Genomic DNA, 25,824 nt, shown 5'->3' on the forward strand with positions numbered 1-25,824 from the left:
CAGTTAAGTAATTCTAGAGAAAATATTTTTCGTTGAAGAGATAATTCCAAAAAGTCATTATCTAACACTAAAAATTTTTCCAATTTGACTAGATTCCGTAAGATCTTCTGTTTCTCAAATCCAATCATTCTTGATACTCCCACTATCAACTATAGACTAAAATAACAACCATGGTTTCGTGAACAGCACGAGTTTTCACGGTAGGCTGAATCCGGTCATTACCCTGTCTGCTTGTATTGACGGGTGTACTGTGCGCTTGAAAGCATTATAGATATATGGGGAGACACTCTGCTTGTAAGCATTGTAGCTATATGGGGGGACACTCTGCTTGTAAGCATTGTATCAATATGGGGGGACACTCTGCTTGTAAGCATTGTATCAATACTACTTTTATAGAAGGCGTTGTCATAGAAACTTCAAACGGGGGTCATTTGATTGGAAATTCAAAGGGCTAGTGCCCTTTTTAATAGTCGAAAGTGATTGGAGGGCAACTAGACCCCCCCCACGTCCATCATTCACCCAAACACATCCAATCAAAATTTTGAGATAGCCATTTTGTTTAGCGTAGGCTAGTTGATTTCCAGATAGAAAAAATGTTTTTGAGAAGGACAATTCCCCACAACTCTCAGGGTAAGGGTTTTAAGTTATGCCCTCGGCGCATATAAGGTTTTTATAGAAGGCGTTGTCATAGAAACTTCAAAAAGGCTAATTCGATTGAAAATTCAAAGGCTAGTGCCCTATTTAACAGTCGAAAGTTTTTAGTAATATTTTTTGTTGTTGTTGTTGTTGTTTAGACCAGGGCATTTTGTATCGAAGGAGTTGTCGTGGGAACTTCGAAAGGGGCTCATTTGATTGAAAAAAGAAAGGGCTGATACCCTTTTTAATTGTCGAAAGTTATTGGAGGGCAACTAATCTCCCTTCCACTCCCACCCTCCCATTTGCCCATTATGTTTAAAAAGTAAATTTTCCCTTAAGATTAAATAAAAATGCACTGTGATAATGCTAATTCCCAATAAGGCATCTCAGCAGTATCCCAAGAACGACTGAGGGTATTATGTTCAAACTTTCAAGGCTACTTCTGCTCTTAAAATTTAACCAAATCAAAACAGTGTAAGTGTATCCAAGCTATCAAAGAAAGTAAACAGATTTTTTGCGAAAGGTATCAAGTTTTCCATTTCAGGTCAACAAGAGGAGGTATGAAACTAAGTTAAACTGTGCTATCTGTGTCCAGATTTTTAAAAGGGTGTATGTTGTTAAAAATTGCTGAAAATTTTTCTCCAGCATACAAATAGCAGGCCAAACTATAAAGTCTTAAAAAACGAAAAGATTTTAAGTGTTATTTTCATTTTCCCTGAAAAGATTATGTCAGTATAAAATGAACAAAAAATAATTAAAAAAACTTTTTCCACAAAATAAGTTTTTCAACGAAAAGTAAAGAACTCCATTAAACAAAAAATGAACAAAAATAAAATAAAATAATCTACCAAGCGTGAAACTACCACAAATCAGCATCGAGAAATAAATGAAACCCAAAACGAACAGAAATTATAATAAATAACCGAGTCAAACTCAAAACCAGCAGAAGTTAACATTAGTTGGGCTCAAAACCCCTATGCCTTCCCAAGGCCAGAATATAATTTACACTTTACTGAAAAAATACAAATGAATGTGCATTGTCAGTTTAATATACATATACTGATATTTAGTAATCAAAATGTTAAAATTAATTCATTTATTAAAGTTATAAAAGTAAAAACATTTATATTTTTTTCAGTAAAGGGAAGTAAAAAGGGAACTATAACTTTAATTTCCGCTTGAGTGAGCCCTCTCCTGATATTCTAGTATCAACGGGGTTTATACGATCACCCCTGGGGAAAAATAAACACGCTTCTGTGATCAATCTTCTGGCAAAAATGTCTAATTCTACATTTTTGCTATTAGGAGCTTGGAACCTCTGCAGTATGGTTTTTTCATACTCTGAATCTGATTTTCATTAAGATTCTGTGACTTTTATGTAGTGTTTTCTCAGGCTCGTAGTCTTCAATGGCTAAGACTAATCTTAATGAAGCTTGTATATTTGAAATCAGCATAATAAGCAAATTCTTTTCATATATCTTTAGGTACCAAAATTATGTTTTTTAGAATTTTGGTTTCTACTGAGCTGGGTCGCTTTTTACTTACAGTTTGTTACCACGAACTGTTTTATATATAATATAGCAATGCATAATATATTATGTGATATATATAATATATATACAATATAATGGATAATACCTCCATAATTTAAAATTAATATTTAATATCCAAGTATTAGCGAAAATGCATTTCTAGCTCAGGAAAATTACCATTAATCTTTTTTAAGCATTTGAAAGCTAATTCTTCCTAATAATTCAATCAATATTTGATTGAACATTGCAATGTTTGCCCACAATTAAGCTTTTCTTGATATAATACCCACAATCTTCAAAAAGTGGCAGGTCATTTCCGGAAGAGCTTGTAACGTGGATCCCTATTAAAAGGAGATTTCAGCATTGATAACCCCCGAAACGGACCATGTCTTTCCTTAAATAAAAGAAAGAAATAAATCGCATGCAAAGGTTTCTCAAAGTTACTGAAACTTGCTTAGAAACTGAAAAAGAAATCTAGAAATTAATTTTGGAGTTAGCTTGTTATTTTCAAATAGCCGAAAATCAAAGCAAGAATGCAAGAAAAACATAACTGTAGAGTTTTCTGTTCAAGTGTATGCAGGTAGGTTAAGCGTAAGCAGGTAGGTTAAGCGTAAGCAGGTAGCATAAACAGGTAAGCATCAAACAATTAAGCATCTATTGTGACCCAAGCACCTACAAAATAAATAAAATAAATAATCCAATAAGTAAGAAACAATGTATGGAATGCACTTCAATAGAGAACTCCATATCTTCCTTCTTTTGGACTTGCTGGCTCTTCAAGTCATCATAGGAGATCATCATAGCTCTAGATTTAATCTTGACGGCGTCTTCAAAATCCTCCCGGATATTGTCGTCTTCACATTTGGCTGCGCTCCAAACGACGTTGTTCCATCTTTGGAACCAAAAGGTGAGTTCTGCGATTTCTGAACGCTTGGGTGTTGATTTGCTCTTGGCGTCTCGAAAGATTCTTCGCGAGGGCTAAGCTTTCGACTGGCGTCGCTTGATGGACTCGATTTCGTGGGGGATAAATATGATGATTCGGGTACTATGGGTACCTCCATGCTCGTTAATGTTGTTCCGTTGTTCTGCAGGTATGTGCAACCATTAGTACTGTATCTGGGGCGTATCAATTTCCTGTTGCGTCGGTATACTGTTCCGTCTTCTGTCTCAACAGTGAGTGAACGGTCACTTGACTCGTCGTATCTGCCGGTTACGTGGGCCTTGATCCATCTTTCTTTTGCTTGTCCAGTTTTATTGAGCCATACTGGCTGGCCTGGTGCAAACGGTTTGATCGGATGTGTATGTCTGTCATAGGCCTCCTTCTTAGCTTCTTGTTGCTTTTTTCTGGCCTCCTTGTACTCCTGATTGGGTACAGCGTTTGGCACGAAGTTGTGTTCTATTGACGGCATTACCAATCTTAGCTGGCGGCTCATCAGGAAGCTGTGCTGGAGAAGCTAAATTGTCTACGGGAGTGTTGCGGTATTCAAGGAGGACGAGATATGGGTCTGATTTGTCAGCCAGTGCTTTTGACATTAGCCTTTTGACTGTCTGGACTGCTTTTTCGCTGAGGCCGTTGCTTTCAGGATATCTGGGGCTGGTTGTACGGTGCGTGATTCTCCATCGTTCCGCGAAGTTTCTGACTTCATCTGCTGCAAATTGGGAGCCGGTATCGGAAGTCCGTCTTCGTGGGATCCCGTGTCTTGCAAATTGGCTTTTTAGCTTGGTTATAACGCTTCCCGAGCTGGTACTGTCTAGTTTGTCCACCTCGATGTATCGACTGTAATAGTCGGTAGTTACCAAATAATTCCTTCCTTCCCAAAACAGTAAGTCAGTACCTACATGTTCCCATGGGTACTCAGGAATTTCTGAGTTCAGGAGAGGTTCTTGTTGCTGGCAAGAACTGAACCGTTGGCATATTTCACAACCGGAAATGTACTTGGTGATATCAGCAATGATGTTTGGCCAGAAAACGCACGTGCGTGCACGTTGTTTTGTTTTAACAACGCCTAGATGGGCTGTATGGAGACGGTTCATGATTTCTTGGCGCATAAGTCTCGGTATTATGATTCGGTCGCCCTTTAACAGGATACCTTGGTGCGTTGCCAGTTCATTCCTGTAGTTCCAATATTCTTGTATTTCATTAGGGTACTGTTTTCTGTGCTCTGGCCATCCTTTTCTGATCGTATCGGCTATAATCTGCATTTCCGAGTCGTCTTTGGTACAAATTGCTATGATTTGCACCATTTCATCGTTGATTGGAAAGCTTTTTATTAAATTACTCAAAAGTAGTTAAGCCTGAAGTTCCTCTTATGGGTCTGTGTCTTAAATATGTAGACGTGACAGGGTATCAGCAACGGGGATTTCTGGTCCTGGTCTGTATGTAAATGTAAGGTCGTATGGCTGAATGGCTAGCATCATCCGTTGTAGTCTAGGTGGTGCCTTACTGATAGGTTTTCTCAAAATATTTTCCAGTGGCTTGTGATCTGTAATGATAGAGACCTTTCTTCCGAATATATACTGATGAAAGTGTTTGCATGCAAATACTATGCCCAATAGTTCTTTCTCAATCTGAGAGTATCTTTGTTCTGTATCACTAAGGGATCTTGAACCAAAGGCTACTGTTTCATCTTTCACCAGTAACTGCGCTCCTAACCCATGCTGAGATGCATCGACAATTATTTCGACTTCCTGGCACTTTGTGTCGAAATAAGAGAGATGTTCACACAAGGATTTTCGAATGACCTGGCAAGCATCGCTGTGCACCTTCTTCCATACGAATTCCTTAGCTTTTCCAAGTTCTCGCAAAGGCTGGTTTAGAATGGATAATTTTGGTATGTATCTGGACAGATAATTAAACATCCCAAGCAATGTCTGCAGTTCCTCTTTGTTCTTTGGTTCCGGCATTTCAGCAATGGCTCTGGTTTTGATGGGATCCGGTTTGACACCCTCGGTTGTTAGCAAATGGCCAAAATATGGAATGACTTTTGCATTGAATATGCACTTGTCTCTGTTAAATTTGACTCCTTTTTCTCTTGCTCTCTGGAGGACTGCTTTTAGTTGGGCATCATGGTTTTCCGTACTTGTTCCTACACCTGCTATATCATCCACTATTAGACCCAGGCCTAATCCTTCGAATGCCTTTTCCATTCGGCGCTGGTACTCATCTTGAGCTGAAATTATTCCGAATGGGTATCTTCTCCAAACATGGTATTAAATGTTGTGAGATCTGATGATGCATCATCCAGTACCATCGACCAGTATCCATGTCTGGCATCTAATTTGAATAGGTTCTGGGCACCGTGGCACTTGTTGGCAATGTCATCAAACGTTGGTATTGGATAATGTGATCTTTGTATCCATTTATTTAATTCTACAGGGTCAAGACAAATACGGATTTCACCATTGGGCTTCTGCATAATGACTATAGAGTTAACCCACTCTGTTGGCTCTGTCACTTTTTCAATTATTCCAGAGCTGACAAGTCGTTCTAACTCGTTTTTTAGTTTATTTTGAACTGCCATAGGGACTCTTCTTGGTGGTTGTACTGAGGGTATTGCCCCTGGTTTTAGATGTATCTTGCATTTCCCAGGCATTTTTCCAAAGCCTTCAAACACGTCTTCATATTCTGCCAAAATTTGATCTGTAGAATTGGCCACTGGGATGTGCTCTACATTGTAGATGAATTTGATTAGATTCATTATGACACTGGTCTGTCTGCTAAGTATCGGCTTTTTATCCGTGTCAACCACATAGAAGTTGTGTATTTGGGGTTCCCTGTCTTTGTACTGAACCTCTAAATGACATATACCAGTGACTTTCAACGGTTCCCCAGTATAGCTTGTAAGAATGTCTGAGGATGGTATTATTTTTGGCCTTGGAACCATCTTGTCAATGGTCCGGGTTGGTATGACGTTTGCTTCAGCACCTGTGTCTATTTTAAATTCCACATTCATTCTTTCTTTCGTCAGATACAGTTTGGCCACTGGCTCGTTATAAGTTTCTTCTTTGCTCTGAATACTTTCAATGAAGTACTGTGACGGTGTTTCTGTACTACTTTCGCCTGTTTCAATACTATGAACGTTTCGTTGACTGATTCTGCACATTTTAGCAAAATGATTAAGCTTCTTACATTTTATGCAGCTTTTTCCTTTGGCAGGGCATTGGTGACTTTTGCTGAATACCCCACCACAATTGTAGCACTTTGGAAACTCTCCGAAATCCTTTGGAGGACAACTATGTCCAGGTGTGAAATTTCCGCCACATTTGTAGCATTTTCTGCCTTGTCTTGCTACTATATCCACTTCTTGCTTGATATATACTTTTGAGTGTTCCTGATTGGACATTATCATTAATTGTGCTTGGGTCGCTTCTGCAGCTCTGCAAATAGCTACTGCACGAGCTAGAGTTAGTCCTGCACCTTCACTAAGTAGTCGTTCGCGGATTTTGTCCTGCTTGACTCACAAAACTATACGATCTCTTATCATCTCATCACTGGTTGTCCCAAATTCGCATTCCTTTGCAGTGATGCGAAACTCGGTAAGGTACTGTTCTATTGATTCACTGTCTCTCTGATTACGTTTATGAAACTGATATCTGGCAAATATCGGATTTGCAAGTGGCTCAACATGTTCGCTAAACTTCCTTAAATATGTGGTGACATTGTCTCTTTCAGCAGCAGTTAATGTCCATGTATTAAAAATGTCTCTGCCTTTTTCACCTGCCCATATCAGTAAGTATGAGCATTTCACTGCATCCTCTTTTCCACTAAGAGGTCCAGTAAACATGAGTTCGGCATGTTGCTTGAAATGGGACCAGGCAGCTTTCAAGTTTGTTGCATCCCAGTCTATAGATGGGCATGATCCATGTTCCATGATGTATTCCTTACACTTCTGACACCATGTAGAGTTTTCTGTTCAAGTGTATGCAGGTAGGTTAAGCGTAAGCAAGTAGCGTAAGCAGGTAGCATAAACAGGTAAACATCAAACAGTTAAGCATCTATTGTGACCCAAGCACCTACAAAATAAATATAAATAAATAATCGAATAAGTAAGAAACAATGTATGGAATGCACTTCAAATAGAGAACTCTACAATAACAATTACTTATACCATTCTTAAATGCTGCTATTGTTTCAATAGCATTTCCATTATCTTCACTTCATATTTTGGATTTTTTCCTTGTCGCAAGAAAATATTTATCCAAATATCACACATAATTTGGAACCATAATATGTGATATCGAGAAAAAAAAATATATCATCCTTTATTTTAATATTCAAAAACTACTTCTTCCTCATATAGTAGACAAAGTCAATCCCTGCTGTCTGAGTGTCTCTTATCTTGGCTGGATACTTTGGGGATTTTTTTCGTAATAAATAAAATCACAGTGTGAGACAAGACTTTGACAAGGGCTAAGGATTGCCAAGAAGAGAAAGAGTGACACAAGGAACATGGTCTTAAAAGCAGTCAATGGTGAACCTCAATGTCAATGGTGAAGATACGTCGTGCCAACGTCACCAGTCAATGGAAAATGTAAAGATAGTTTGTAATGTTTCAATAAGTTAGATGCATCAAGTTGTAGGGTAAGACGATGGACCAACTACACTAACTATTGTTATGCATACACTAGCTATTGTTATCTTTTTTTGAAGAAATCAGGCTTGTATTAACAAAAGAGCTGCAAATTCAACTGTTTCAGTAATTGTGTTTGTCCGTTCACATTGAAGGCAGACAAAATAACTTATGACATTCTTATCTAGTAGTTATAGGCTGTTTTTAAAAGTAGATATCTGCAGGGTGGTAAAAACGTAAATAAAGCAGCTTTGATACTATGTATCGAATATTTATAAAAGACATTTATGAAAGACATTTATAAAAATATATAAAATCCGGAATGAACAGAAATTTCAATAAATGATCGAGTTAAACTTAAAAAACAGAAACTAAGAGGAGAAGGGCTGGTGCCCTCTTGCATTTTGAAGACCAGAACATAATTTGAAGTTTACTGAAAATAAAACATATAAAATTTAATATATAACACAATTTATAAAACAAATTATGAAAAAAAAAATCAGGAATGGATTTCAACATATATATTGAACTGTCAAATCAAACTTTTTTCCAGTAATCTCGGTTATAATGGCGATTTTTTTTTTATAACGAGAAATTAAGCACATATCTGGAAATAAGGATTGGTCTCAGTAAAACACATAAGGTATTATGTACTTGGTTTTAGAAAACATAGGGGGCGTCATCTTTGCTCCTCTTAGTTTCACCTCGTTTTGAATTTGACTCTTTTATTCTGGATTTCTTTTTTTCTGAATTTTTAGTTTGATAAAATTCTAACTGGATTTTTAGTTAGAACGGTGTATGGGGTACAAAAATGTTGCGTGAGGGGGCCTATTTTCCACTCAATTAGGCTACTTTAAATTCCGAAAAAGTGTGATTGAGCTTAAAATTTTTCTTTAAATGAAATTTAAAATTTAGACCGATTTTTTTTCTCTAGGAAAGTAGGAAGCTAACCCTGGGAGGCTTAGTTTAGACAGTTTCTAGACAGGGCTAGTGGATAAACTGCAATCTAGCAAAAGGTAAGCTTAGTCAATAGTACCCGGACAAAATAGACTGAAACCCCTAAAAGTGGTAACAAATCAGGAGACAAAACACGCCAATAGAATTACTTTGACCGTAAACCCTATACGGTAAACTTAAGCTCCCTTGGCTTGGACATATAGGAAAATCCGTTGGCTTGAGAAATAAGGAAAGTCATTTTGCTGTATAGAAACATTTTATTTTATTTTGTTTTCTTATTTTCTTCTCCATAGATAGCGAGGAAAACTGGGACATCATAGAGATCTGTTATATTTTATTTTGAAACTGAAAAAACACAATATATATAAAAAAAAAAATATTTTCGACTTATCAATCCGAAGTTGTCCCAGTTAAAGATAGGAACAGGGCCTCCATTAGTGATAAGGAAATTAATGAAGAGAGATCAGCAGAATATTTTGAGAATGTACTAAACTGGGATAGAGTTGAATGAAAAGATATAGAGGAAAATTAAAAAAAATGTGATACCTTGGATTCGAAGGAAGATTTGTTTTGTGAGGATAGGTTCTGATAGTGTGGTAAATGAGTTTCTTAAATATGATGGCTTTGAGGCTCGAGATAAGTTACTGAAGATAATGAATATGATTTTTAAAAAAGAGGAAGCACCTAGCGGATTTAGAAGAAACCCTAATTAAACCATATTATAAGAAAAGTGAAAAGAGTGAGTGTCGTAATTATAGAGGCATTGGCCTGGTAATTAACATTACTCAATTTACTAACATGCCAGTACAATATTGTTCTATTATGCTGTCTAGATGCATCTTCCAGTTTCCAGGGAATTTTATCTAAGGTCTTCACTTCACACCTCCTTAGTTCATATTTTAATGCATCCTCCGCTTCCTTATATTCTTATTATTTTCATATGATCTATCACTCAGACGACTCTTGTGCAAGCTCCTTCTCCTCTCTCTTAAACATAAAGCCTTTTCACCAGTTTTCCTAGCTGTGTTCTTAACTTTCTTCCTAATGCACCATCAGCAACTCCACAAACTATTTTCCTAAAATTATTCCATCTATTTTTTATATTGTCAGATTTTAAACTTTCCAATTTGGTATTCAAATGTTCCTGGAAAGTTTCTCTCAAATTCTCATCTTGGAGTCTAAACAGCTTCATAACTTCCCGAGAGGTAGTTATCCGTTCTGTAATCTGAGATTTAGATTAGCCCTAGGCACTACTAGATGGTTATCGTTACATTTAATATCAGTAACAACACTCCTATATACCCTAGTATCTTGTATTCGGCTTACAAGAAAATAATCAATAAGGTTAGGTGTGTTACCATGCGTGAATACCATATTAACTTGTGGGACATTTTATGACCAAATACTGTATTGGTTATAACTTGATTAAAAGACGACAAATATTGCATTATACAATTTGAAGGGTCTGAAAAGTGTTCTATATCTTGTACGTATTTCACTGGTAAATAAATGGCTTGCTGGCGGGGTATCCTATGAGTCGTCTAAAGATTGGCCAGTGTTGAATTGGCTTGTCAATGGGTTGCCAGAGTAATCGTGACTGATGGTTCGATGTTAAATCAGCTAGCTGTAACAAGAGTGTCCGAGTGAAGGAGGAGATGACCCGGTATTAATTGGCTAGATATAGTAGCACATGAGCTGGTAATAATTTGGCTAGATGTAGCAGCAGATGAGCCGGTAATAATTTGGCAATTTGTAGTATTAAATGAATCGTAAGGCCTTTTCTTCTGTGGAAGGACTTGATTAGTAGAAATTTAATCGAAACCTGTTTGTTCAAAAATATCATAAGAGTCATTAAGAAAAACTTTCATAAGTTTGTCCATGTTAGTTCAGTAAGTTTTCAAATTTAAATGTTTTCGCCAGAGGTTTCTCAGAAACAGAATTTGTGAAGGGAATGGGAAATATTTGTAGAAATACTGTTAGAAAACGTTGTTTCTGGAAGATGTTTTGCAAAATCATAATCAAAGAGTATGAGTCCCAGAAGGTCTAAATACTCGTCAAAGATGTGTATACGGAGGGTAATTACAAATTGAATTAAGAAAACAAGTCTGTCAGTTCTGAATAAAAACGGCTTCAAACGATTGGTCAAGTTTAGTGTCCTAAGCGTAAGGAATTACGGCAGTATGTCCTAGATTTACCCTCTCTTAGAGGTTACGAGGTCTTAAGAAATATGTTACAGGTCGACCTTTATCCCGTTGTACCCAACAACGGTTTGTCTCCTATACCTCATATTATCCGTTCCTAACCCCCTGCTACCCATAAATATAGGAAAACCTCTTAAGACCACTTAAAATAGCTACAATATTACAAACTGATGACAGAAACCTTGTTTTGAATTATACCCTAATCACCCTCACTGAGAAACCTCTCAGCCTCTTTAGTTTAAGAGATTAAACTGATCCAAGAACAACGACATTATAAATTAGGATTTTAGCTCTTTCCTCTCATGAAAATATGCTTAGGTTGAATGAAAAACATACTCTGGTCGATATATTGATGAGGAACATCCCCCTCCCTTACAAATTTGGACACCTAAGACTGCTACCACAAAAATTCTTTATTGCTTTCTATCATATCTTTTAATGGAGGACCTCTTCTAGTAGTTGCTAGCACAAAATTTTTAGCTTCCCATCAAACAGTTCGTGGTAACGAACTGTAATTAAGGAGCGACCCGGCTCAATAGTAACCAAAACTCTAAAAACCAAAATTTTGATACCAATAGATACATCGATAGAATCAGATCTTCATGCTGATTTCAAGTATATAAGTTTCATTAAGTTTAGTTTTACCAATCAAAAATTACGCGCCTGAGAAAATTTGACTTATTTTCAAAAAAAGGGGGAAACAACCCCTAAAAGTAATAGAACCTTAATGAAAATAACACCATCAGATTCAGCGTATCAGAGAATCCTACTATAGAAGTTTCAAGCTCCTATCGGCAAAAATGTGGACTTTTGTATTTTTTGCCAGAAGAAAGATTACGGATGCATGTGTATTTTATTTTTTTCCCAGGGGTGATCGTATCGATCAAGTAGTACTAGAATATGGTGAGAGACCTCATCTAAACGGAAATTAAAAGTTCTAGTTGCCTTTTTAAGTGACCGAAAAAATTGGAGGGCAACTTGGCCCCCTCCCACGCTCATTTTTCCCAAAGTCACCCAAATTAAAATTTTGAGCTAGCCATTTTGTTCAGAATAGTCAAAAATCTAATAAATATATCTTTGAGGATGGCTTAATCCCCCATAGTTCCCAGGGGAAGGGCTGCAATTTATGAACTTTGCCCATTGTTTACATATAGTATTGGTTAATGGGACGTATACAGACGTTTCAGGAGGGATTTTTCCTGGTAGAGGGAGCGTCGGAGGAGGCGGTTACGGGGGAGGATCTTTTCATGGAGGATGTTTCCTTGGGGGAAGGGACATTTCTATGAAGGGGGCTCCGGATTTCCCAGCATTATTTAAAAAACGATCAGGAATTAAATATAAGAAAACAAGTTTTTTTTAAACATTAAAACTTAAAACAACATTAAAACTTACAACAAACAGAAATTATTACGTATATGACGGGGTTCGCCCCCTAGTCAATACCTCGCCCATTAAGTTAAAGTTTGTTTTAATACTTTTAAAAGAGCTATCTATTCTAATTAACCGGCCTTTGTGATTCGAAAAAAAAATTCGAACTTTAGCGGAAAGAGCGAGGTATTGACTTGGGGTGAACTCCCTAATATAAGTAATAAAAACATACAAATATAGAAGTTCGTTACATAAGTTAATTCGTAAGTGACGTCAGAACAAAATTTCGAGAAAGCCATTTGGCCAAAACAAGTAAATTTAATATTCAAATTCCATTCTAATTATTCATGTACGGTGAGCCAAAATCAAAGCTGCATTCGTTCAGAAATTAAATAAAAAAACAAGTTTTTATAACTGAAAGTAAGGAGTGACATTAAAACTTAAAACGAACAGAAATTATTCCGTATATGAAAGGGGCTGTTTCCTCCTCAACGCCTCGCTCTTTGCGCTAAAGTTTGACTCTGTCACACAACTTCATTTTTTAAAACAATAAAAACTTTAGCGTTGAAGCAATCCGAATGAAGCAATTTCGGATGCTGAGGCAACAACTAAAGTTCTAATTTATGTCCAGGATCGCAATGATAATACACCTGTTTTTATAAACATTCCACGTCCTATTCGCTTACCTTCAACTGTCCCTGTGGGACATGGTGTGTCAACCGTGGTCGCCAAAGATGCTGATTCATACGCCCCTGCCAACGTTGTAAGATATGAGGTATTAGGCTCTAGTAAGCAAGTATTCTCAATTGACGAAATCAGAGAAGTCATTCAGGTTGTAGAAGATTTAAACAAGAGAAAAGAGACAGAATATGTTACCAGTTATAGAAGTGAAGGCTTATGATATGGGTGATCCGCAGATGTCGTCAACAGCTTCTATTGCAGTTATAGTTGATCACATTGGGACAGTCAGCCCATAATCTGGGATGGGCTTTGCAGAGACTATCCATTCTGCTTCAATATTAGAAGACGCAGAAGCTAATACTTTAATCAGAACTTTGGTGGTTACCAACAAGCCTCCCAAGGTATCTCAGGTTTATTGTGAAGTGATAGAGGGGAATTCTGAAGGTCTATTTTATGCTAAAACAAACTTTGAAGAAAATTGTGAGCTTAGACTTTCTAGACCCGGCCTTGATCCTGAACAGAAAATTGCTTATACCGTTATTATAAGATTGTCAACATCGTTTGGCTTGGTTGGAAGAGGCAGAACAACCGCTCAGATTGATGTCTCTGTTGTTGATGTAAATGATAATGCACCTGTATTTATCTTTTCACTACCTGAAGGAAAGTATACGTACGGGAAATACTGGGGAGCCATTTTGCCGAACTGGAGGCACGGAGCTCAAATTATGCTGGTTACTGCCCGTGATGAGGATAGCGGAAAATTTGGGGAAATAAACTACTACTTTAGCAACAATGATAGCAAAACAAATCTCCTTGAATTGGATTCCAAGTCCAGAATAATATCTTTAAAGACTTCAATTGGAAATATCACTGCAGATTCTCTTCCACGTAGATTTACTGCCTATGCTAGAGATAATCCTGGCTCCAGCAAGGGATTCCCTGAAACCCCAATAACAGTCTATATTGGGGTGCTACAAAACCACCAAGAATTAGTGATGGTTATTTGAGGAAGTCGTAAAGAACGAGTAGAGGAGGTCAAGGAGCAAATACTTGAAATTTTACAGACCCAACTGGGTCTGGCTGTGAGAATAGCAGCTATTAAAAAGAGCACGAGTTTTTTGATGATTCTGGGACAGTTATGAAAAATTCCCAGTCAACATAATTTTCTACTATATAGATTCAGATTTTGACAGGATTTTTCCAAGAGAGAATCCACAGATAGTTAATGGGCTGTTTAGTAATACTGCTCGCACACAGATCTCAAATTATATTAATACATACCTATCTCTCAAAATGCAGGACATTCGAGGTCCTTTGGATTCCACACAAACTTCTGGTCATTCTTTAAGTTCCAGCATTATAGGTTGGAATGGATTACCATTGGCACTTGTCGCTCTCTGTGCAGTTGTCATTCTAGCTGGATTGTTTTCCTCAGTTTATGTCTGCTGTAACTGGTCTAAGTACAAGAAGAAAAGGGACCATTGTCCACCACCAGTATACTTCGTGCCAACGTTTACAGGAGTCACAACATCAAGCGAATTCAACCCAAAACCTTACGAGGTAATGGAGATGAGTGTGAACAGTGATGACTCAGATAGATCAGATGATCTTCAGCCTGGTTTGGTTGCTCATAGACAATTTATTAGTAAGAGAAAAAGCGTATATGATCTGAAGCGGCCTCCAAGTGTATTGAGTGAAACGGTAACTACCAGGACTTCTAGCATGCCTAGACACCAAGCAAATAATTATGGTCAATCTATATGCAACCATTCAATTGAACAAAGGGATAATAACTACAGCATAATAGAAAGTCCTATACCAACGACAAATCTCTTGTTTTTAGACCCGTCTGAGTCAGAGACTCCAGATGAGCTCTATAATGAAGAAAATATCAGTGTTACTGAAATTGAGAAAAGTGACTGCCTTGATTACAGTGAAATAAAAACTGTATTATAACTATGTAGATACGTCTATGTTCAGTTTTTTTTTATACCTTTTCAGTTTCTCGAAAGTGATTTTAATAGGTTTTGTCACAGAATAGGATTTATAAAGTCTCGTTTTTACGTAAAATAAAAAAATAAAAAAAATAAATAAATAAAAACTTTAGCGTAAAGAGCGAGGTTGAATCCCTGAAAGAGCGATTCCCTTTCATATACGGAATAATTTCTGTTCGTTTTAAGTTTTAATTTCGATCCTTACTTTCAGTTAGTAAAACTGGTTTTTTTTATTTAATATTCATAAAACCCAGAGCCTTCGATTTGGAACTGGAACCTGAAATAGCACAAGTGAATCCTCTTTCTTTCCTTTAAGACCGGTTTGATTATGATAAAAGTGACTTCCCATTATTATGAATTTTTTTTTAAACTGTGTCGCTAAGAAAAAAGATAGAGTAGAGGAAAAAAAAATAATTAAAAAACTAAAACTCAAAATAAATATTGGTAAAAATGAAGCCACCAAAAAAGATAATACTACTAGTTCAAAGGAAGGAGAAAATACAAAGAAGGAAATCATAGTTTCAGCGGTAGCAGTAGTGGTGTTGTATTATCAGTAACACTAATAGTAGTATTAATAGTAGTAATATTATATACATGTTACTTTTTGGCCAGTTTACATCCACTTTATGATGACCTGAAAACTCCTTGATATAGAAAAAGGTTTCAAGGATATTGCTGACAAGCCCTTTTGACAATCTGTAGGCAGAAGATACGTTTGCATTTAGCTCAAGTTTTTGACATTTCATTAAATTTTCACGTATATATAAGATACATATACATATATAAACCCCAAAAATTTGCAATCGGTTGTGATCAGAGGGTAACTACTTCTGTACGGATTTTCACAACGCTTCATAATATCTAGTCACTCTGACTTTCAGAGGATTTAATAGGGCAGCAGCCAGCACTCGGTTTTTATTCGTTGAAAGTTTGACTAAATGTTTATATTAGGGGCTGGGTGCCTCCCAGATTTCTCCCCCGCAGAAAATTCCTCGCCAGAAAATTACCCACCTTCCCACAAAGAATTCCTTATGTTTTAGTGTCTTTTGGTTTAGGTTTTGTTTATCTGTCTCAGTGCCGATTATTACTTTCAAGTTTACCATGATTATTCATTTCAGTTTCTGTTTGTTTTAGTTTCACTATTTTTTATATTTACTCTTTTCTTTTCTATGAATACTTTCGTGAAGAGCCATTCAAAAATTAATTTCTGCTATTGTTTTAATTATCAGCTTTATTTTGGGTACATTTTATGAATAAATTTAGGTTTAATTTTGGATTTTCTTTTTAAGAGCTAAAATGTTAGATTGCATTTCAACTTTACGCAAAAACCGAATGTTCAGTCTAAATTTTTGATCTACCCTCGTTTCGTGTAAAAGTATCTTAATAAATGTTGGTAATGGTGCATTAAACGGACACTTCTAAAAAGTGAAGTTTGGTTAATGCTAATGAAATAAAATAAAATAGGATGAATAAATAATAGTGTAGAAACAAATTTGGTCTATATATTTGCACATTAGGGGGGGGGGGGGTAAAGCATACCTTATATTAAATACGTAACCTAACCGAGGTACCCCCCCCCCCTCCCCTAAAACCTCAAACAACAACAGTTTAAATATCGAAAACGCAATGAAAACTACTCTGCATTCCATTTCTGAATAGCGGTCTCTTGAAAAAAACAGTCTGGCGGGTTTCGTCTCTCATAAGTACATAAAAGTGTCCGTTTAATGCACCCGTACCTAAATATTTAACTCTATTATTTAGAAAGAATGAGGAGGGTCTTCTATGAGGAGGAATCTTCTATGGTGCAGAAAGCATCTTCATCCACTACTATACATAAACCACAGTATATAAATTATAGGCAGTATGATCTTTCCCTATCTCACCCATTATAAAAACCCGGACCGAGGTGCGAGTGCTCCAGAGAACGTAGAAACATAAGCGACATTAGATCTTTTATCGGGTAGACAAGTCAGATTTCTCTTGAACGCGAAACTTGACTTCAATGTTGGAACACTAAATTTTGAAGAAACTAATTTTAAATTAATTAATATCAATACACATATGAAAATCGGTAGGCTAATTGGTAGTGCAATGTTATTATTAGATGTTTTTAGGAATTAAAAGTAGGTTTCGAAGTCTCAAGTTTGTTTCAAAGGCATTTTGAGAAAGTTTCTGCCAAAATACGTGTTCGAGTGTAATTGGACCGCTGATGGCAGATCAAATGAAAGGAGCTGTTTGTACGTGCTAATGCAAGAATAAGTGGGAGGAGCTTTTTGTTCGCACCGAGAATGAAGAGCCAGAAATTATCTGCGGTAAACTTACTGCTATATCTTTATACTGTGACATAAACTAACTGCTCTACTAACATAAACATCCACTACTCTGGAGGCAACAGTAGATACATAGTTTTTATTTTATTTAACTAGCTCTTGCAACCAGGGCGTCCCGAGGGGTGGGGGTGAGGGGCTACATAAACTTTAAATATAGGTATATCCTAGTCCACCATGCTCACGAAAAGCCTCTTTTCATATTTTCCTTTGTTTTTAACCGTTCGCATGTTTGAATAGATTAATGATTGCGTCGGATATAAAAGGAGTTCTGTTTTGTGGCCTCAAGGAAGCAAAAAGCTTGACATCATGAATTAGAACAACTAAAACTGTTTCCGAAATGTTTCATCTTAATTTAACTTCGGACGATCAGAAGTACAGCAAGTTCCAGACTAGAAGAAATACAAAAAGGCATAGTTTTATAACGATCACCAAGCCTGCGGAAGACAGTCAGTCATTATGTTGCTTGTAACTTAGTCTTTATAGTTACGTTTTGCTTATTATAATCCACAATTAATAAATTTAATATAAATGAAGGTTAAAATATTGCAAAATTAATTATTTAAAACGCCCCCTAGAGGGTAAAAAGAGATGATTCATATTTTTAAGGTCTATACCCCTTTTTGGTAAATTTTTGTTAGAGTGGTACAAAAAAATTCGTTCCCTGTTTAATCCTTAATACCAAAAACTGGTTACTATGCGCAATGAAACAATTTCTGGTCCAATTTGAGACTTCAAAAATCGATTAAATTTGATTTTCGTAAAAATATATTTTTTTCTCTTTTGAGGTCTGTCTACGTTCCTTGCACGTTTCAAGCCCGAGACAAAGACAAAAGTCGAAAAAAATTTTTGTGCCTATTACATCTCCTCTTTTCCTCTTGGTTTAATGAGCGTGTATTGCTATATTGGAAATTCTTCATAAAAATCCCCATGTTTTCCTATTCCTTAAATCATTTCATATGAAATGTACCTTCCTTTCTAGTTTTCAAATTGATCCTTTTCCCCCTAAATATTATTTAAAATACTGCAAATGTAATGTTTAAAGCATCCTTACATAAGGTAAAAAGAGAGGATTCCTATTTCGAAGGTCCAAACCCTTTTTTGGCAAATTTTTGTTATGAGTAGTGCCAAAAATCTATACCTGTTTAACCCTTATCACCAAAAACATGTTACTATGCGTATTTGGCCCATTTTAAGACTTCAAATATCGATTAAATTCTATTTTTGTAAAAGTTTTTTTTCTCTCTTTTGAGGTCTGTCTACGTGCCTTGCACGTTTCAAGCCGACAAGAGACAATGGAAAACGTCAGGCAAATTTTTTTGCCTATTCCACCTATTCTTTTCCTCTTTGTTTAATGAACATCTATTATTATATTGGGGATTCTCAATAAAATTCTTGTACTTGTATCATATACACCCTACCCCTCAAGTTGTTCATTCATTGACGCATTATAGAAGCGTTTTTTTGGTTAGTTTCTTTCAGCTTAGCGTGAGACAAGCGAAGAGAAGTGACAGAATAGATAGAAAATATATAATTTGGGCTATATATTTGGTCATTAGGGGGGTGATGGGGGTAAAGTATTTGACAGTGTGAAGTTAGAAAACAATTCTTACTATAAAATATGCAGAATAAGTCTACCTAACACAATAGGCATGCAGACCCGCTAAAGTTTACCCCCCCTAATGTGCAAATTTGTTTCTAAAATATTATATTTTATCTTACTTTGATATATTTCATTGGGATTGAGCGTCAGAAAGACATATTTGAAGAACTTTAGGGAGGGGTGTATATCATACAAGTACCAAATTCCCTTATATTTCCTTTTACCTAGATCCTTTCTATATAAAATTGTCAAAATATGAAAATATACTTTCCTTTCTAGTTTTCAACTTGATTCTACCTTGTGTTCTCATCACAGGGATAGCTTTGATGAGTTTTTACATGCCTTCCGATTCAGGAGAAAAGGTCACTTTGGGAATAACCACTCTTCTTTCTATGACTGTGTTTTTAATGGTTATTGGGGAGAGCATGCCTCCAACTTCAGAAAAATTGCCACTAATTGGTAAGTACTCTTAACATCTTATAATAACGTACCATAAACCAATGGGTCTAATTTTTCCATAATTTTACACTCATATGTCTCTTTTAGTATCAATTGTATTTGTAAAATGGAGGGAGGGGAGCAAACACTAAAATCGAAAATATAAAAGAAAATTATGTGTTTTGCTCAAAGGATTGCAATGTGTGTAGTTGTGCTACCACTATCCGCGAATTTGCATTTGTTTACGCGAATTACCCCAAAAGAGAACTACACTCACTGAAACCTCCGTCAAATTGCAGTTAATTCAAATTAACAATTTGTATTTAGTGTTGACATGCGTATATCCACAATTAATTTTTGATAAAGCTTTTGCAGAAAACAACAGTTTCAATCGTGAAAATTCCGGAAAATCCCCAGAATTCTGGGTTAGTGGATGCATTTTCATTTAGTTCTAACTTTATGAAGAAGAAGAAGAATCAGGATATGGCTTTAAAGCTTTCGTAAAAACAATTATTTTGTTTTAGGTTCAAGCAAGAAGGGAAAACCTGTAAAAATTGCACAATTTAACTGAATTACATGGCTTGGTCTGTGTACTAAATAAAAGAAAAAATAAGCTTTTTCAACTGAAAGTAAAGAGAAAAATTAAAAATCAAACGAAAAAAATTATTCTTTATATTAAGGAAGCTGTCGCTTTCATTAGACCTGTTTAATAAAGTCTTGCAGTTCTTTAACAATACTTCTTGAATCTTTCGTAAAGAGTTGTGACATAAAGCAAACTTCGGTGTAAAGAGCTAGGGCCGAGGACGGGGTAGCCCTCCTCCTATACGAATGATTTCTGGAATGATTTCTGTTTGTCTTAATTTTAGCTGAAAAAACCTGTTAATTTTTAACTTGATTCTTCACCGTTTTTCAAATAATGCTAGGACATCCCCATCTCGTTAAAAATTTCTTCTGAAAAATTCCTTTGGGAATCTCCCCTCCCAGTCAAAAATGCTCCCTGGGGAATATTTTTCCTCCCACATAAAATCCCCCCCCCCAAAATATGCATATTTCCTATTAACACACTATAAGCGAATAATGGAATTTCAAAAATACTGAATATAAAACTGAATTCTAAGTAGATGTCAACTTTCATTAGAGAAAGTTCAAATTCCAAATCAACACTCCCTGAAATTTTTACCTCAAATACACTTAGCCATAGTATCAGTCGTAATAGAAGTAGTGGTTGTTTCATTAGCAGTAGTATTAGTAATAGTAGTAGTAATAGTAGTAGTAGTAGCATGCACATATTGTAATTTAGTCAATAAATCATCCCCTTTAGTATTCCCTGAGAGTTCCAATTAATACCCTAGGATATTTTTCACAACCTGCATAGACATTGTGTATTTTGATATAGATCGACACTTTCTTCAACATTCCCTTCATCTGAACGCCCTTGACTATTTTATACATCAAAGGTAACACTTTCTTCTCTACAAATAGCATCCACTATACGAAAACCCAATAATTAAATACTACATGTGAGCAATGGAATGCCAGCTATAATCAAACAGTTCGTGGTAACGAACTGTGGGTAAGGAGCGACTTGGCTCAATAGTAAACGAAACTCTAAAATCCACTGAATCAACAGATTAAACAGTTCGTGGTAACGAACTGTAAGTAAGGAGCAACCCGAATCAATAGTAACCGAAACTCTAAAAAACGGAATTTTGATTCCAATAGATACATCAAAAGAATCAGATTTGTATGCTGATTTCAAATATACAAGTTTCATCAAATTTAGTCTAATTCATCAAAAGTTACGAGCCTGAAAAAGTTGCCTTATTTTTGAAAAAAGGCGGAAACATTCCCTAAAAGTAATAGAATCTTAATGAAAATCAAACCCTCAGTAACAGAAAACCCTACTGTAAATGTTTCAAGCTTCAAGCTCCTATCTGCAAAAATGTTGAATTTTTCATTGTTTTGCCAAAGAAAGATCACGGATGCGTGTTTATTCGTTTGTTTGTTGTTTTTTTTTCCAGGGGTTATCGTATCGACCCAGTGGTCATAAAATATCTTGAGAGGGCTCATTCCATCGGAAATAAAAAGTTCTAGTGCCTTTTTTAAGTGACCAAAAAAATGGAGGGCAGCTAGGTCCCCTGCACGCTCATTTTTTCCCAAAGTCGCCCTATCAAAATTTTGAGATAGCCATTTTGTTCAGCATGGTCGAAAAATACAATAACTATGTCTTTGAGGATGACTTAAACCCCCTCAGTCCCCAGGGGAAGGTCTGCAAGTTATAAACTTTGCCAAATGTTTACATATAGTATTGGCTATTGGGAAGTATACAGAATTTTTCAGGGGGATTTTTTTCCAGTAGTTGGGGGGGGGGTAGGAGTTTACATGGGAGGATATTTTCATGGAGAAAGTTTTCATGGGGGAAGGGACATTGCTATGAAGGGGGCGCCAAGTTCCCAGCATTATTTAAAAAACGATAAGAAATTAAATATAAAAAAACAACAATTTTTTCAACTGAAAGCAAGGAGCAACATCAAAACCTAAAACGAACAGAAAGTATTAAGTATATGATTGGGTCGCCCCGTTCATATAGGCCTACGGAATAACACGGAATCACAGCTATTTATTCTAATTAATGACCATTGGGATTAAGAGGTCATTCTTAAAGAATTAGAATAAAATTTTAACTTTAGCGTAAAGAGCGAGGTATTGACTAGAGGCTGAACCCCCTAATATACTTAATAAAAATATACAAATATAGAAGTTCGATACGTCTGTTAATTCGTAAGTTACGTCAGATAAAAATTTCGAGAAAGCCATTTAGCCAAAAAAAAGGTAAAATTAATATGCAAATTTTGTTTTAATTATTCACGTACGGTTAGCCAAAATCAAAGCTGCATTAATTCAAAAACGTTCAGGAATCACAGGCAGCGCGATGGCGCTGCCTAAGTAAAGAACGATATGGGCACAATGTATTATTTATTTTTCTTTTTTCTTCTTCTCCATACCCGGGCACTTCGTATCGAAGGAGTTGTCGTAAAAACTTCGAAAAGGGCTCATTCGATAGAAAATCGGAGTGGCTAGTGCCCTTTTTAATTGTCGAAAGTGATTGGAGGGCAACTAGCCCTCCCCCACGCCCATCATTCCCCCTAACGCATCCAATCAAAATTTTGAGATAGTCATTTTGTTCAGCGTAGTTGATTTCCAGATAGAAAATATGTTTTTAAGGAGGACACTCCCCCACAACCCTCGGGACAAGGGTTTTAAGTTATGCCCTGGGGGAATATAAGGTTTTTATAGAAGGCGTTGTCGTAGAAAATTCAAAACAGACTCATTCGATTGGAAATCCAAAGGGCTAGTGCCCTTTTTAATAGTCAAAAGTTATTGGAGGGCAACTAACCCCCCCCCCTCCCTCACGCCAATCATTCACCCAAACACATCCAATCAAAACTTTGAAATAGCCATTTTGCCAAGCGTAGTTGATTTCCAGATAGAAAAAATGTTTTTGAGGAGGACACTCCCTTACAACCCTCGGGGCAAGGGTTTTAAGTTATGACCTGGGGGCATATAAGATTTTTATAGAAGGTGTTGTCGTAGAAACTTCAAAAAAGGCTCATTCGATTGGAAATTCAAAGGGCTAGTGCCATTTTTAATATTCAAAAGTGATTGGAGGGAAACTAGCCCCCCCCCCACGCCCCTCATTCCCCCAAACACCTCCAATCAAAATTTTGAGATAGCCATTTTGTTCAGCGTAGTTGAATTCCACATAGAAAATATGTTTTTGAGGAGGACACTCCCCTACAACCCTCGGGGCAAGGGTTGTAAGTTATGCCCTGGGGGAATATATGGTTTTTATAGAAGGCGTTGTCGTAGAAACTTCAAAAAAGGCTCCTTAGATTAGAAATTCAAAGGGCAAGTGCCCTTTTTAATAGTCGAAAGTGATTGGAGGGCAACTAACCCCCCTCTCACGCCCTCCTTTTCCCCAAACACATCGAATCAAAATTTTGAGATAACCATTTTATTCCATGTAGTTTTAGGTTCTGTAAATTAGGTCTATGAGGATGACAACCCCCTCACAGCCCTCAGGACAAGGGTTGTAAGTTCTGCCCTGGGGGGCATGTAAAGCTTTATAGAACGCGTTGTCGTAGAAACTTCAAAAAGGTCTCATTCGAATAGAAATTGAAATGGCTAGTGCCCTTTTTAATAGTCGAAAGTTATTGGAAGGCAACTAACACCCCTTCCACGCCCACCATTACCCCAAACACATCCAATCAAAATTTTGAGATTGTTCCACGCAGTTAAAATTCAGGAAATTATACCTCTGAACAGGACGATTCCCCACAGTCTTCAGGGCAAGTGTTATAAGTTATGCCCTGGGCACATATAAGTTTTTATTGAAATCTTTGTCGTAGAAACTTGAAAAAAGGCTCATTCGATTGGAAATTGAAAGGTCTAGTGCCCTTTTTAATAGTCAAAAGTGATTCGAGATCAACTAGCCCCCCTCTCTCGCCCACCTTTTCCCCAAACACATCCAATCAAAATTTTTAGATAGCCATTTTGTTTAGGGTTGTGGATTTCCAGATACAAATTATATTTTTGAGGAGGACACTCCCCTCACGGCCCTCAGGGCAAGGGTTTTAAGGTGTGCCCTGGGGACATATAAGGTTTTATAGAACGCGTCGTAATAGAAAATTCAAAAAGGGGTCATTCGATTGGAAATTGAATTGGCTATTGCCCTTTTTAATAGTCGAAAGTGATTGGAAGGCAACTAACACCCCTTCCACGTCCACCATTTCTCCAGACATATCCAATGAAAATTTGGGCAAGGGTTATAAGTAATACCCTGGGGACATATAAGGTTTTTATTGAAATCTTTGTCGTAGAAATTGAAAAAGGGATCATTCGATTGGAAATTCAAAGGGTTAGTGCCCTTTTTAATAGTCGAAAGTGATTTGAAGGCAACTAACCCCCCTCTCACGCCCACATTTTCCCCAAACACATCCAATCAAAATTTTTAGATAGCCATTTTATTCTACACAGCTGAAAATTTTGGAAATTAGATCTTTAAGGATGACAACCAATCCCCCCACAACCCTCAGGGCGAGGGTTGTAAGGTATGCCCTGGGAGCATATAAGATTTTTATAGAAAGCGATGTTGTAAAAACATCAAAAAGGGCTCACTCAATTGAAAATTGATAGGGCTAGTGCCCTTTTAATAATCGAAAGCGATTGAAGGGCAACTAACCCCCCTCTCAGGCCCACCATTTCCCCAAACATATCCAATCACAATTTTGAGATATCCATTTTTTTCAACGTAGTCGAAAGCTCTGGAAATTAGGTCTTTTAGGATGATAACCCCATCAGAGCCCTAAGTGCAAGGGTTGCAAGTTATGCCCTGGGGACATATAAGGTTTATATAGAAAGTTGTTGTAGAAATTTCAAAAGGGGCTCATTTGATTGGAAATTGAGAGGGCTAGTGCCCTTTTTAATAGTTGAAAGTTATTGGACGGTAACTTACCCCCCTCTCACGCCCACCAATATTAATTTATAATTTTTATAGTAAAGATCGATGTGGGCATAATGTATAATTTTTTTGTTGTTTAGACCAGGGCACTTTGTATCGAAGGAGTTGTCATAGGAACTTCGAAAAGGCCTCATTCGATTGAAAATAGAAAAGGCTGATGCCCTTTTTGATAGTCGAAAGTAATTGGAGGGAAACTAATCCCCCTCCCACGCCAACCCTCCCATTTGACTTTATGTTTAAAACAAAATGTTGCCATAAGATTAAATCAACATGCACTGTGTTAAGGCTAATTGAGATGCCCAATAAGGCATCTCAGCAGTATCCCAAGAACGTCTGTGGGCATTATGTTCAACCTTTCGGGGTTGCTTCTGCTCTTAAAATCTAATCAAATCAAAATAGCGTAAGTGTATCCCTGCTATCAAAGAAAGTAAACAGATTTTTTTGCGAATGGTATCAAGTTTCCATTTCAGGTCAACTAGAGGAGGTATGAAACTAAATTAAACACTACTATTTGTGTCCAGATTTTTAAGAGGGTGTATGATGTTAAAAATTGCTGAAAACTTTTCTCCAGCATACAAATAGCAGGCCAAACTATAGATTCTTGAAAAAACGAAAAGATTTAAAGTATTATTTCCTTTTTCTCTGAAAAGACTATGTAAATATAAACGAACAGAAATTAATTAAAAAAACTTTTTACACAAAATAAGTTTTTAAAAGAAAAGTAAACAACTCTATTAAACAAAAAATTAGGAAAAATAAATCAAATAATCTACCAAGAGTGAAAGTACCACAAATCAGCATCGATGAATAAATAAAACCCAAAACGAACAGAAATTAAAATAAATAACCGAGTCAAACTCAAAAAGACCAGATATTAACATAAGTTGGGCTCAAAACCCCTATGCCTTCCCAAGGCCAGAACATAATTTGCACTTTACTGAAAAAAATATAAATGTTTTTAATTTTATAACTTTAATAAATCAAATAATACTAACT

At 36.5% G+C, this 25,824-nt stretch overlaps 1 protein-coding gene and 1 pseudogene across 1 annotated transcript in view; both read left to right on the forward strand.

Moving 5' to 3' along the window:
• LOC148955936 (neuronal acetylcholine receptor subunit alpha-7-like) overlaps window positions 1–19,342 on the forward strand; it is a 126,799-nt gene extending 107,457 nt beyond the window's left edge. Inside the window, exon 6 of the mRNA XM_089107992.1 lies at window positions 19,149–19,342. Within this exon, the coding sequence (XP_088964118.1) occupies window positions 19,149–19,342 (194 nt within the window). The remainder of the gene's footprint in view (window positions 1–19,148) is intronic.
• Window positions 13,152–14,901, forward strand: LOC148955937 (cadherin-99C-like; annotated as a pseudogene).
• Window positions 19,343–25,824: the final 6,482 nt, after the last annotated feature.

Source organism: Artemia sp. Qi Xiang Cuo, chromosome 1 (genome assembly GCF_049724085.1).
Source record: "Artemia sp. Qi Xiang Cuo chromosome 1, ASM4972408v1, whole genome shotgun sequence".
NCBI lineage: Eukaryota > Metazoa > Arthropoda > Branchiopoda > Anostraca > Artemiidae > Artemia > Artemia sp. Qi Xiang Cuo.